The sequence below is a fragment of the Artemia sp. Qi Xiang Cuo genome, chromosome 19, assembly GCF_049724085.1.
Source record: "Artemia sp. Qi Xiang Cuo chromosome 19, ASM4972408v1, whole genome shotgun sequence".
NCBI classification, from domain to species: domain Eukaryota; kingdom Metazoa; phylum Arthropoda; class Branchiopoda; order Anostraca; family Artemiidae; genus Artemia; species Artemia sp. Qi Xiang Cuo.
The window spans coordinates 7,781,719-7,797,158 of NC_142812.1; the positions used below are offsets into that span (position 1 = coordinate 7,781,719).

The following is a 15,440-nucleotide window of genomic DNA, read 5'->3' on the forward strand; positions in this document are numbered from 1 at the left end:
CAAAAAATATTAGCCAGGGTAAGGCTTGGGGGGAAAATAATTGTTAAATCTAGGGCACAAAAAGTTTTTTTTTTAGTTTTCTTGATTAAAATATAAATAAAAGTCCATACATAAATGAAATGACAAAAAAGGATGTTTTTACATACATAGGAGGGCTGCAAAAAAACCCTAATGAAGCAAACACCCCTGCTCCCCAATTGACGGCACTACACATAGAATATACACGTATAAATTTTTCTGGTCCTTTTATATCTTCAAAATTCTTATAAAACAAAAAATCGCGAAGAAAAAAAGAATTTTTTGTTTGTCTTCGCGGTTTTTTGTTTTATCATGATTAGCCAGTTTGGTCTCAGAAATTATTTACAAAATTCTTATTTTACATCGTCGTGTACAAGGAAGAAAAGAGATAAGGTTGTTTTATTTGATGTTTTCCAGATTTTTTTTATTTGTGAATATTTCGGGTGTATCCCATTTGAGCGCTTTCCCATTTGAGCGCCATGGCGCGCAAATGGGAATTTCCCATTTGCGCGCCGTATTTTAATTAGTTCAGTTGTGTCCCATTTTAGCGCCAGATAATATTTTGCGTATGTTAGGTGATATAGCTAGGTGATCAGGTAAATTTTTCGCAAATCATATTATTGACTTACGAATAAAGTAAACACACCACTCGATGCCTTTTTAGGCTCTTTCCAAATATAATAATCATTTTTGTCGGAAATGAATTTTACCCCCACCCCTATGTATACCAATCCAGGGTATATATTTGCACATTAGGGGGTGGGGGTAAATTTTAAACTTACCTCCCATTAACATCAGAAATAAAATTTACCCCCCCCTAATGTGCAAATATATACCCTGAATTGGTATATATAGGGGTGGGGGTAAAATTCATATCAGAAAAAATGATTATTCTATTTGGAAAGAGCATAAAAAAGGTATCGAGTGGTATGTTTACTTTATTCTTATGTCAATAATATCAACTGCGAAAAATTTACCGACGGGTCTTCATGTCTGTTTTCCTCATACAGTATATAGCGGTGGATACCGCATAATGCATAAGTACCTGTATATACCTTTAGTAGTAAATATATATGGTATACATAAATACTATATATATTTACTTAGTTTATAATACTATAAATGGAAGTTATTTTCACAACCATTGACCCAATAAAATCCTCAGTTTTGTTCGTTGTCTTCGTGGCAATAAATATTTCTACAGGTCAATGTGGCAGCAAACCACGCTTCATCCACCGCAAAATCACAATTTTGGGTTTGGCGCTCAAATGGTACTCCGTGGCGCTCAAATGGGAACAAAATTCCATGGCGCTCAAATGGAACAAAATTCTGTGGCGCTCAAATGGGAAAGCGCTCAAATGGGAACACCCCAATATTTCATTTGTGTATTTCACTAGTTCAAAATTTCAATTTGAATTTGTTCATTAAGAAATACAGAGAACAAGCTATGCCAAAAGATGAACAAGATACGTCATTTCATTACAGACTGATTAGTTGTTATTTCCAGCTTATCTATTTTTGTTCATTGCATGCCTTGAGCTTGATAAAAATTAAATAAAAACAATTTATTTTTCAATATGAAAGTAAGAGTTACATTAAAAATTTAAACGAAAAGAAACTATTGCATATATGAGGGGGGAGGGGTAGTCCGTGGGGAGTATTTTCGGCAGAGGAGCATTTTCTGCGGGGTAAATTTTTGTGTGGATGGGGGGGAGATTTCCCGTTTTTTTCTGTGGGAGGATTTTTTTATGGGGGGGGGGGGGGGTAAACAACTAAGTCCTTAGAAGCAGCATGAAAAACCAATAATTTTTCTAAATTCCAAATTCCAATTTTCAATTTTTCAAAGTTGTCAAAATTCCCTTTTTAATTTAAGTTTAAATTTATTTGTTTAGTTTAGTTCTTATCTGTTTTAAGTTTTAATACTACCCCGTACTTATAGATTGAATTTGTCTATTTAATTTACTTATATAGAAACCGCAAACAATATTTGTTTTTGTTTTTAAATATTATAAGGAATTTCTGAGATTAATGACATAATAAAAAATTGCTACTGGTATTTACAGTTCACATGTGTTCACTATTTATTTTTTTTATTTTTTTGAAAACAATTTTGAAGTTTTTGCCGCAATATCAGCATTAAGTGTTTTCAGCTATGGGTTCCAATCCCGGGCTGTGGCTCTCGATCTAAAACCTATTTTGTAAAAGGCTTGATTTACTACGCAGATACAAGCCCTACTTGAGCCTGAAAACGAAGCTAAAACCAATTTTGGCTCCCAAATTTTCGCAACGAAATTCCATTTTGTTTTTTCCCGAAAAATCCACGAATCTTGAAGACTTTTCCCCTAAAACTCCCCGAATTTTTAAGACTCGTCCCCGAATTTAAGTTTTCGAGAGTGGAAGCCCTGTATAGTATACCGGTATGATGCGTAAACACCAAAATTTGTTTAACTACATTTTTTTTTACATTTTCACACGACATAAAAACCGGTAGTGTTTTGGAGGGGGGTTGTTCAACTCCCCCCCCCCTGGGTACCGTCGTGGCCCAGGAAAAAAATTTGCTATTGTCCACGGAAACCACGAACGAACAACCAGTCAAATATGCTATTTGCACGAGACCGCGAGACGGCCTGTTTTTTCACTCATCAATGTGCTAAGTTCTTACATCTTTTGTCAGAAAACGCTTAAAAGTGAAATCTTTGAACGAGGATCCTACATCTTTGGTCGTTTTTGTGCAAACGCCTTTCATCATTCTGCTCTGATCAGAGGTCTGAGAACAATGATGAGTAGATCATCAAAGTTCTCTCATCATTGTTCTATATGGCAAAACAGTGGCGGTCTTCACACTTTTTGCTAACATCAGTGAGCTGTAAGATCTTATTTTGGCTCACCGTAAATGAATAATTAAAATGAAATTTGCCTATTAATTTTACTTTTTTGGCTCAATGGCTTTCTCGAAATTTTGCTCTAACGTAATTTACGAACTAACTAACGTGACGAACTTCTATAATCGTATGTTTTATTACGTATATTAGGGAGTTTGCCCCCTAGTCAATACCTTGCTCTTTATGCTACAATTAGAGTTTTGTTCGAATCACAAACCCCTGAATCACAAAAGCCGGTTAATTAGAATAGATAGCTCTTTTGAAACTACTAAAAAAAAGACTAGTGAAAAGGGTGAGGTATTGACTAGGGGACGAACCCCCTCACGAACATAATCATTTCTGTCTGTTGTAAGTTTTAACGTTGTTCCTTAATTCCAGTTGAAAAAACTATTTTTTTTATTTAATATCTGATTGTTTTTTAAATAATTCTGGGAAATCTGGCGCCCCCTTCATAGAACTGTCCCTTCCCCCAAGAAAACATCCTTCACGGAAGGATCCTCCCCCGTAACCCTTTCCTCCCCCCTCCATCAGAAAATAATCCCTCCTAAAACGTCTTTATACTTCCCATTAACCAATACTATATGCAAACAATGGGCAAAGTTCCGCTCCTTTCCAAAAGAAAGTAGTGGTATCAACTCACGAAAATGTAGGTCAAGGTCACGAAAACTTTTAATAAAAATACCAAGAAAATACTATTCTTATTGAAAATGCCAAATTAAGAATTTTTCAAAGTCGGCGCGGGGATAGCGGTGTCAAACAATATTACAAGGGGGCCTGCTGGGGGAGAAAATATTTTTGAAATCGAGGGACACAAGTTTTTTTTTTAGTTTTCTTGATTAAAATCTCAAGAAAAAGCCAGTACTAAATGGCAGTACCAAAAAGGTTGTTTTTCCAAACATATGAGGGGGGCAAAAACTCTTAAAGAAGCAAATACCCCTGCTCCCCAAATGACAGTACTGCATATAGAATTTACACGTATAAATTTTTCTGGTCCTTTTATATCTTGAAAATTCTTATAAAACAAAAAATCGCGAAGAAAAAAAAGAATGTTTTGTTTGTCGTCTCGGTTTTTTGTTTTATCATGATTAGCAAGTGTGGTATCAGATTTTAATTACTAAATTATTATTTTACATTTTCATGTACAATAAAGAAAAGAGCGAAGGTTATTTTATTTTATGTTTTAAAGATTTTTTTTTTTTTGTGAATATTTAATTTTTGTATTTCACCAGTTCAATATTTCAATTTGAATTAGTTCATTAAGAAATACACTGAACAAGCTATGCCAAAAGATGAACAAGATACGTCATATCAGTACAGACTGATTAGTTGTTATTGCCAGCTTATCTATTTTTGTTCATTGCATGCCTTGAACTTGATAACAATTAAATAAAAACAAGTTATTTTTCAAGATGAAAGTAGAGCGACATTAAAAATTTATACGATCGATACGATCACCCCTGGGGAAAAAAACAAATAAACACGCATCCGTAATCTTTCATCTGGCAAAAAATGGAAAAGTCCCCATTTTCGTAGATAGGAGCTTGAAACCTCTACAGCAGGGTTCCCTGATACGCTGAATATGATGGTGTGATTTTTATTAAGGTTCTATAATATTTAGGTGGTATTTCCCCCTTTTTTTGAAAATCAGCCAAATTTTCTCAGGTGCGTAACTTTTGATGGGAACCACTAAACTTGATGAAAGTTATATATTTGAAATTAGCATTGAAATTTGATTCTTTTCATGTATCTATTGGTATCAAAAACCCGTTTTCTAGAGTTTTGGTTACCATTGAGCCGGGTTGCTCCTTACTTACAGTTTGTTACCATGAACTGTTTGATACAAAGTCAAAAAGTAATCTCTACATTTGAAACAATCCAAGTTGGTCCAGCTACATTCTGATCTTCCACCTCACTTAGGTATTTAGGCCTTCCATTTGGAAAGTCAATTAGATCCGCAAAACAGCTTACAATTGATTATTTCAAAGAAAAATTTACGAGATTATCGCCTGTCTTTAGCCTATGTCTTAGATGAATGACTTTGCAGTCATTTATCTATAGCGGTCTCTTGCAAATTGCCTATTCGACAGGTTTTTCGTGACTGGTTTCCTTGTACAGTAGCAAATTTGTTCCCTTGGGCAAGGCAGTACCCAGAGGGGGGGGGGGGGGGTTAGGGGTTTGAACCCCCTAAACCCCCCGAAAAAAACACAAAACCCCCCCTTTATGGAAGTTTCCTAAGAAATAACCCGCCCCCTAGGACAAATTTGCTCCCATATTGAACCCCTGAATCTGCACCCTCCCCTCCCCTACGCCCATCATTTCCCCAAACGCTTCGAGTCAAAATCACGACAGAGTTATTTTGTTTGACGTAGTTTAAAAGTTCAGAAAATATGTCATTGTAGATGAGAACCCCCTCATGGTCCGGAGGGCAAGGGTCGTAAGGTATCCCCCGAGGGCATATCTGACACCATCATTCAGCCCGGGGTGGGCACCCCCCTCCTTGACCCCCCCCCCCCGCCCCTTATGGGTGCCCATGTAACAAGATAATATTTAACAAGTACCAAAAATAATTTATCGTTATTGTTATGTTATCCTAACTATGTTCTAACTCAATAATATCATTTCGTAGAACTTTACCTATTACCCTCTAAATGACATGGAAGAAAGGTATGGGTGAATTTTTCGCGGTTCGTATTATTGGCTTGCGAGCGGAGTAAACACACCACTCGATACCTTTTTTATGCTCTTTCCAAATATAATAATCATTTTTGCCGCAAATGAATTTTACCCCCACCCCTATATATGCCAATTCAGGGTATATTAGGGGGGTGGGTGCAATTTTTTTTCTGATGCAAATGAGCAGTGAGTTGAAACTTTACCCCGCCCCCTGCATCGAGTGGTGTGTTTACTTTGTTCGTGGGTCGGTAAGGTGAACTGCGGAAAATTTACCCAAAAAGTAAAATACTTTATAAACAAATATTTGCACATTAGGGGTGGTGGTGGTGGTAAACTATAGCTGGTCTGCATGCAAAATGTGTAAGGTACAATTGTTCTGAATATTATGAAGTAAGAATTGTTTTTTAACTTCAAACTGCCCAAATACTTTAGTCCCCCTTTAATATGCAAATTTATAGCCCAAATTATATATTTCCCATTTATTTTGTCACTTGTCTTTGTCTTGTCTCACGTTATGCTGAAAGAAACTAACGAAGAAACCGGTTTGTTCTTGAGTTTTATACAGAGTAAACTGGAGTGATTGGCATATAATACACAAGTACCTTGATTTGTTCTAAAACGGTTCTTTTGTTTTTTTTTAAAATTTAATCAATAATACCTTGTATTTAAGATTTTATTGACAACCTCCTTTAAAATGTTACTGTGTTATCTTTGTTTCTTAATTTGGCTACCTTGCTTTTTAAAAGTCACTCAGTTATATATTTCTGTATATAACTTAGATAGGCCTAGTCAGTGAGTTACACATATTTATAAGTAGTAGGTTAAATATGTCACTGAGTTATATATTTCTGTATATAACTTATGTGCCTAGTCAGTGAGTTACACATATGTATAAGCAGTAGGCTAAATATGTCACTCAGTTATATATTTTTGTATATAACTTATATAGGCCTAGTCAGTGAATTATTCATATTTTAAGAAGTAGTCAAAGTTTGTCACTCAGTTATATATTTCTGTATATAAATTAGATAGGCCTAGTCAGTGAGTTACACATATTTATAAGTAGAAGGTTAAATATGTCACTGAGTTATATATTTCTGTATATACTTGTATGCCTAGTCATTGAGTTACACATATTTATAAGCAGTAGGCTAAACATGTCACTCAGTTATATATTTCTGTATATAACTTATATAAGCCTAGTCAGTGGGTTATACATATTTATAAGTAGTAGGCTAAATATGTCACTCAGTTATATATTTCTGTATATAACTTAGATAGGCCTAGTCAGTGAGTTACACATATTTATACGTAGTATGCTAAATGTGTCACTGAGTTATATATTTCTGTATGTAAATTAAATAGGCCTAGTCAGTGAGTTACACATATTTTAAGTAGTAGGCTAAATATGTCACTCAGTTATATAATTCTGTATATAACTTATATGCCTAGTCAGTCAGTAACGCATATTTATAAGTAGTAGGCTAAATATGTCACTCAGTTATATATGTCTGTATATAACATATATAGGCCTAGTCCGTGAGTTACACATATCTATAAGTAGCAGGTTTAATGTGTCAATGAGTTGTATATTTCTGTATAACTAATATAGGCCTAGTCAGTGAGTTATGTATTTTTATAAGTAGTAGGTTAAATATGTCACTGAGTTATTGCCTTTGCAAAACAAAAGTGATCCAGTTATCTGGCCTCCCCCAGGCCATTCAGCATGTCCCCAGGTGGCGATAGGGGAACGCTCTACAGATATGTAGGGTACCTCCATAGGAGGCATGGACCAAGGGGGACCTTGTCCCTGGGGGTCCATAATAGAATCTGGGGCACCCTTGCCCGGGGTCATAAATACAGGCGGAGGAGGAAGAAGGCCCCTCAAATGTACACTCAAAAGGACCCACTTGTTTATCCACAAGTTCCATGAGTTGCAAACCTTCTCCCAGCAATGGGTTAAATTGCATGGTGATGCAAAACACCATCGCGGGAGGATCCTCTATAGGAGGACAACTGTGGCAGGGCGTAAGATCCGGATCTGTGGACAACGGCCCCTGCAAAGGGCGGCCTCGACCTTTTCGGGGTACCTGCAAGACTGGGGACCTTGCGGTCAACTCTATTCCCACTTGAGGAGTGGCGCCCCTCGAGGAAATTATAGCCTAGTAAACGACACAGCATTCGCACGGGATTCTGACTAATGGACACGAAAAGCGGATGAAGATTTGCTAGATGTTTTCCAGAGAAATTGCTTAAGGATTGTTCTGGGTACCCGGCTGACTGACCGTATTTCAAACAATAGGCTATACGAAAAATGTGGTTCAATACCGCTTTCTGGGTCTAAAATGAAAGAAAGGTTGAGTTGGTTAGGGCATGTTGTTCGGATGAAGGATGACAGATTGCCGAAGATTGTTCTTTTTGGCCAACCATCTAGGGCTAAACAGAAAGCAGGTCGTCCCCGTCTGGGTTGGGAGGACGTCATAAAGAAAGATTTAAAGTAAATGGGAAATTCGTCAGAAGGGGTAAAAAGAGAGGCTTTGAATAGATTGGGATGGAGGAGGAGCGTGCGTAGCTGTGTTGGCCTCAGGCGGTTTGGTGCTGCAGTGATTTGTTAGTAGTAGTAGTAGTAGTTATGTTGTATTACAAAACAGAGTTTAGGACCGCTGGATGGGCCCTAAGGGTCTAGTGCCGTCATACTTACATATACTTACTTATTTTCATTTTGGACTTGTTCTCATTATTGCTTCCACTTTTCCTCTAAAGGTGCAAACTTGGCTCTTCACTTTCATTTTTGACATGTTCTGATACTTAATTTTGCATGCCTGTCATCCAGACAATCATTTACTCTTCTCTTTTATTTTTAACACGTTCTGATTCTTTCGCTTGACATTTTCGCTGTCGCTTAACTTCTAAACGCATTATTTATGTAATTTGCAATTTTCTATTAAAACTAATTATTTCTTGTCTAGGATAATCGTCGAAGCTGGCTGCAGAACCGTCACTAGCCAAAATGTTGGGGTGGGGGTGGGGAATTGATTTTACGGATTGGCTGGTCATTCTTACCGACATGTTTCGGCAATATTGCTATCAAAATTATTTAGTTCTGTTTTTTATTGACTGTGACTGATCGTTTTTCGTAGATTTTACTTTATATAATTCCATTAGCCCGTTTACCTAAAATAAACTAAGCCAGTAAAATAGCGACGCTTTGCTAAACTATTCTACCAAGTGGCTTAAAACACTGGGAGAGGGGCGTCCCCCCATACATGACACCATTGGATGACTGTTATCAAGGCCTTATCCAGGGGTTTGTGGGTTCGAACAACGAAAAAAAAAAGAAAAAGAACAAAAAAAGAATAAATGACAATATATAGCCTACAATCAAATCATTTCTAGTATTACAACTAGACGCTACCCAATTTAATTTTTGAAAAAGACTAGACTGTATTCTTTTATTTTAAGGAAACTTATTGCTTAACAAAACCTCAGATTGGCAAAATATGGGCACACTTCTATTATCTGTAAGACGCGAACATGCACTTGGAAAAACCAAAGATCTGACGCGATCTTATGCAGTATAGACAGGTATTCAGGGGTTTCTCACTCTGGGAATTATATTTAAACTTAAGTTTTTTGGGGTTTAGGGGGGAGAGGTCCCTAGGTTAGGTTACGTATTGAATATATGCTCTGCTTTACCCCAACCCCTGATGTGCAAATATATAACCGATATTTGTTTCTAAACTTTTATAATTTTTATTCTATTTTGTTCTATTTCATTAGCATTAACACAACTTCTCTTCTTTCGTGTCTTACAGATAATAGAACAGTACCAAAGTGTGTTTAAGACCTAATCATCATCTTCATCATTGTCAAACAACTGTCACAATAAAAAGTTGTCTCTCTGTCCTGTAAATACCTGTCTAGATCTGCTGCACCGGATTGACGAGCAAGTTCCGGAGGAATGTAAGATCTGTGCATCTTTGAGCCACGGTCCTCTTGAGAATCTTCCACCCAATAATAACCTTTGGGTCTGTTGCGCTCATCCTTCCACGACCCACGACATATCACACATATCCAATTCTCTTTACGCTTTTTTGCTGAAGTTAGGACGGGACTTGGGTAGCCACATCTGGTATTTGTCTTTTTTGGCGGATTTGTTAAAGAAACACTTAAAAGTCGTTTTGTGGGTGTAAGTACTAATCTCTTTGGCTGATTTATAACTGGCACACTTAAAATATGTTTAGTGGGGTAAGTGTTAATGTCTTGGTAGGGGTACTCTCTCTAACTACTCTCTCTTTACTATGCTATGCTTGACCTTAGACTATGCTTGACCTTAGACTATGCTAAGGGGGTGCATCCCCCCTGGATCCACCATTGCCTAGAAGCTTTGCCAATCTAGCCTGATGTGGGCAGCTATATAGATAGCCTAGGCTATCTTTACTATTCATAATGAACTGAAACATTCAGAATATACAGGACACTGTTACTAATGTACTAAAATACTGAATATATATATACAAATATTTAAATTAGCCAACTGGCCAACAAGTATTTTAGGTAAAATTCTACAAAATCATATTATTGAGTTAGGAATAAAGTGAATACACCATTCGATGCATTTTTTTATGCTGATCATAAATATAATAAGAATTTCTATTGGAAATTAATTTCAGCCCCCCCCCTATATATGCCAATTCAGGGTTAGGTTAGGTATAGCCTATATCGGGGAGGGGGGGGGCTGAAATTCATTTCCAATAGAAATGCTTATTATATTTGTAATAACCATAAAAAAAGGCATTGAATGGTGTATGCACTTTATTCCTAACTCAATAATATGATTTTGTAGAACTTTACAGTATTTTAAGCCTAAGAGTCTAGCTGGACATAAGGAAACATATTAAGAAAACAATTCTTACTCTATTATATGCGGAATAATCTTAGTTAATACATTTTACAGAGGGAGGGCCTTTATCTTCACTTCTGTCCTTGTTTTTCCAGTTTTTCTAAGAGATTCATGAATTTCTTAGGACCTAGGCTATAGCCTATATTCACAGAATATATACCCCCCCCCCCAATGTGCAAATATATACCTAGAATTGCAGCCTCTGTCTAAATATAACATCCATTTGCATAAAAAATGAACTTCACTTCCATATTAACCATATGGTGGATGTCTGTGCTGCATCCTAAGAGTGAAGCCAAGGTAGTCTATTTTCATACCTGGGCCCTAACTAATTTGGTAATTACGCTGGTTTGTGAGTTCTTAAATAATTTGAAACTAGTTCTAAATAACGAATATTCATAACCATCTGAATAGAGTCACAGGAGAACATACAAATTATACTTGCTTTATTCCAATTCCAAAATTTTAACTCCCGTATCAATTTTTAAAAAGGTTGCGGTTTAAATTAAAGTCACAATTAAAAAAATTTCGTATTTTTTTGCCTAGTGTATTTTCTGGCTAGCGTATTCCCCGCTAGTAGAATATTTTTCGATTGTAAATCGAAAAAGCTTCATGGAAATTTTCAAGGAAAACCTTGGGAAAAAAACATTTACTGTTCAGAAAGTAATTTGGAGATCCTAGATACAAGTAGTAGTATGATAAAAACGGCAAAAGCGGAAAAGCACCGGCTAAAAATTAATTTCGTAGTTACAAAGTTATTTCTTGCTTTATTCTTGGACCTCAAGGAAAAGTATTATAGCAAAATATTTGAAAGCCAAAAACATGGCTGGCATAATAGCAAAAAATGGTATTGTAGCCTAGGAAGTAGCCAAAAGTAGCTAAAGTAGAACTTTACCGTTTTTGGGGTAAAATTCTAATTTTGGCTATCTTGGAGATGGGTTAGGTTAGGAAAATGAAACTTTCAGGGATGGGTCTATAGGCTAAAGTATGTCCCATGAAAGTAATTTGAAGTACCTACCTCCACTCCTTCTCCCTCTAGAGGGTCCTGACCTTTAAAAATCTGTGTGTTATAAAAGTGAAACCTTGCAAAATAGATATTATGCTTAAATGAAGTAAAACAAAATTGTTTTCAGCTTCACAACTTTGCTCAATCCCAATTTATAAGGTTTTAAAGATATCCACATACACTTCCTAAATTTTGAAAAAAAGCATTGATATGCCTTAAAATTCTACTCATAGAGCAGGAATTGCATTTTCAGAACTAAAGCCAGAGAAATTTATCCACCCCCACCCCCCTAATGTGCAAATATAGGTAAATATTTATCAAATCATATTATTGAGTTACAACTAAAGTAAATATACTGCTTGATGCCTTTTTTATGCTCTTTACAAATATAATAATCATTTTTGTCAGAAATGAAGGTCAATATTTACCAAATCATATTATTGAGTTAGGAAGAAAGTGAATACACCTTTTGATGCCCTTTTTTATGCTGATTACAAATATAATAATCATTTCTATCAGAAATGAATTTCAGCCCCCCCCTAACCTAACCCCACCCCCATATGTGCAAATATATATCCTGAATTGACATATATAGGGGGGATAAAATTCATTTCCGATAGAAATTATTGTTATATTTGTAATCAGCATAAAAAAAAGGCATTGAATGGTATATTCACTTTAGTTGTTACTCAATAATATGATTTGGTAAATATTGAACAAAATGAATTTTAGCCCCCACCCCTAATTATACCAATTAAGGGTATGTATTTGCACATTAGGGGGGTGAGGGGAAAGTTTAAACTTACCTCTCATTTACATCAGAAATAACATTGCCCCCACCTCCTAATGTGCAAATATATACCCTGAATTGGTATATATAAGGGTGGGGGCTAAAATTCATTTCTGACAAAAATGATTATTATATTTATAAAGAGCATAAGAAAAGGCATCAAGTGGTATATTCACTTTAGTTGTAACTCAATAATAAGATTTGGTAAATATTTATCCAAATATATACCCTGAATTGGAATATTTGTTGACAGCAAAGTTTTGAATTGCAAAATTCAGTGCTATTTTTGTTGACATCATTCAAAAAACTTGAAATGATAGGAAAACAGTTTATGGAGTTGCCTAATAAATGAGGTTTGAATTGTTATAAATAAGCATTTTTTGAATATATTACTCTTGAACAGTTTATTTATAAACTAGTAATATGTTTTTAACCACATTTCAATAACTTAACTAGTGCTTATAACTTCTTTGTGTGGTTACAAAATGAAACACCTTTGGGACCTCTTTAAGGGCTCAAGATGCAACTAGCCCAAGAACCAATTCTTGAATTGTGAAAGAGCACAAAAAATGGCATCAAATGATGTTTTCACTTTCATCTTAGCTAAATTATATAGCCCACTAGAAATTTACCTTTATTTTCTCATATTCCTTCATCTTCATTTGTATTTTGGCAGAACCATTGTAATTACTAAGCAATAGTAGGCTACCATTCAACAATGTTTCTATGTAGCCTAGGGTTGTAGCTCCAGAACCTAGACAGTGCCTAATCTCAGATAATTATCTTGATTAAAATGTATGTTTGTAACAGTCTACAGCTAGGTCCACTTGAAAAGAGTAGGCCTACTTACTCACATTATTTCTAAAAGCACATTACTATACTTTACCCTCCCCCTCTAATATGCAAATACACTGCCCAAATCATGTGATTCCTTGGTATTTTTCTATTCTTGGTTACATCACTCTTTTGTTCAAATAGATTTAACAACAAAAGAAGCACTGTTTGCTATTCAAGCTGTCCCTTCAGACTAGTAGACTACCTGCAGATTTGAAGACAGCCATAAGTACTCCCATATTCAAAAAAGGATCTTGAACCCAGCGTGAGAAATATCAACCCATTAGCCTGACCTCAGTTGTGGCCAAGCTTATTGAAGGGATAGTCAATGATGCAATTATAGCACATTTGACCAAGAATGGCTTTCTTTTTTGTGGTCAGCATGGCTTCAGGAAAGGCATGTCTATCAAAACAAATCTTATACTAGCTTATGAATCTGTAACTGATCTGCTGGAGCAGGGTTTCCCAGTTGATATGTTCCTATTAGATTAAGCTAAGGCCTTTGATAAAATGTCTCACCACTACCTGATGATCAAGCTGTCAGTATATCAGATAGACAATGATGTTGCCCAGTGGATTCAAAGCTTCTTATCCAACAGAACCTAGATTGTTGCTGTATATAATGAAAGAGGTAACCTCATCTACTCCACACCAGTTCACATTAAGAGTAGTGTTCCCCAAGGGACTAAACTAGGCTCAACACTGTTTAAGCTTTACATAAATGATGCTCTTGAGGTGGTCAAGAATGGCTTGGAACTGTCTGCAGACAATTCCAAACTCTTTGTTCCAGCTGCCTCTATAGAAAACTGCTCTTCTCTTCAAGAAGATCTCAATAACCTCTGTCTGTGGGCAACAACCTGGATGCTTGAGTTCAACCCACACAAATGCAAAGTCCTACGTCTTGGTCCAAACAACCCCTGCCATAGTTATCACATGATTGACTCTGCATGTGCCAATATGCCCATTCAGAGTGCAAAGGAAGAGTGTGATCTTGGGGTATTAACTGATGATAAGCTTCAGTTTCATGGTCACTGTCAGAACCAAGCAGCTAAGGCAAACAAGGACCTTGGTTTGATCAAGCGTTCAGTAACAAGTCACCAACCAAGAGTTATCAAGAAGCTTTACACAGCCCTTGTTTGTCCCCATCTTGAGTTTGGTATGTCAGTTGCCAACCCCCACTTTAAGTGTATGCACATTCATTTGTATATTTTCCAGTAAAGTGCAAATTATGTTCTGGCCTTGGGAAGGCATAGGGGTTTTGAGCCCAACTCATGTTAATTTCTGCTCGTTTTGAGTTTGACTTGGTTATTTATTGTAATTTCTGTTTGTTTTTGATTTCATTTATTTATCAATGCTGATTTGTGGTAGTTTCACGCTTGGTAGATTATTTGATTTAATTTTTGCTCAGTTTTGGTTTAATGGAGTTCTTTAATTTTCTTTGAAAAATTTATTTTGTGGAAAAAGTTTTTAAATTAATTTCTGTTTGTTTTATATTGACATAGTCTTTTCAGGGAAAAAGAAAATAATACTTTAAATCTTTTCTTTTTTTAAGACTTTATAATTTGGCCTGCTATATGTATGCTGGAGAATAATTTTCAGCAATTTTAATAATATACACCCTTCTAAAAATCCGTACACAAATAGTTGGGTTTAATTTATTGTCTTTCTTCCTCTAGTTGACCTGAAATGGAATACTTGATACCATTTGCAAAAAATCTGTTTACTTTCTTTGATAGCTTGGATACACTTATGCTATTTTGATTTGGTTAATTTTTAAGAGCAGAAGTAGCCCCAAGAGTTTGAACATAATACCTTCAGTCATTCTTGGGATACCACTGAGATGCCTTATTGGGTAGCATTAACACAGTGTATTTTGATTTAATCTTAAGGCAACATTTAGTTTTTAAACATAATGGGCAAATGGGAGGGTTGGCATGGGAGGGGGATTAGTTGCCCTCCAATCACTTTCGACAGTTAAAAAGGGCATCAGCCCTTTCTATTTTCAATATAATGAGCCCTTTTCGAAGTTCCTATGACAACTCCTTTGATACAAAGTGCCCTGGTCTAAAAAAAATAAAATAAAAAATAATACATTATACCCACATCAATCTTTACTATAAAAATGTCAAGCCTTCCAATCACTTTCGACTATTAAAAGGGCACTTGGTCTTTCGATTTCCAATCAAATAAGCCCTTTTTGAGTTTCTACAGCAATACTTTCTATAAACACCTTATATGCCCCAAGGGCATAAATTACTACCCTTACTCTAAGGTCTGTGAGGGGGTTTGTCATACTCAAAGACGTAATTTCCAGAGCTTTCAATCACGTTAAAC

General features: G+C 35.9%; 2 protein-coding genes across 4 annotated transcripts in view; one reads left to right on the plus strand and one right to left on the minus strand.

Moving 5' to 3' along the window:
• LOC148940450 (small integral membrane protein 20) overlaps positions 1 to 11,046 on the minus strand; it is a 44,146-nt gene extending 33,100 nt beyond the window's left edge. The window contains exon 1 of one of the 2 annotated variants that reach the window (XM_089104860.1): positions 10,922 to 11,046. The gene's annotated coding sequence lies outside the window, so the exon portion shown is untranslated. Of the gene's footprint in view, positions 1 to 10,908 lie in introns of both variants that reach the window. The other variant, XM_089104862.1, reaches the window with a different exon arrangement.
• Positions 11,047 to 11,290: 244 nt separating this feature from the next.
• LOC148940451 (uncharacterized) overlaps positions 11,291 to 15,440 on the plus strand; it is a 56,996-nt gene continuing 52,846 nt past the window's right edge. The window contains exon 1 of one of the 2 annotated variants that reach the window (XM_089104898.1): positions 11,291 to 11,323. In XM_089104898.1, the coding sequence (XP_088961024.1) occupies positions 11,299 to 11,323 (25 nt within the window). In that variant the 5' untranslated portion in view covers positions 11,291 to 11,298. Of the gene's footprint in view, positions 11,324 to 11,361; positions 11,382 to 15,440 lie in introns of those variants that run through there. The other variant, XM_089104901.1, reaches the window with a different exon arrangement.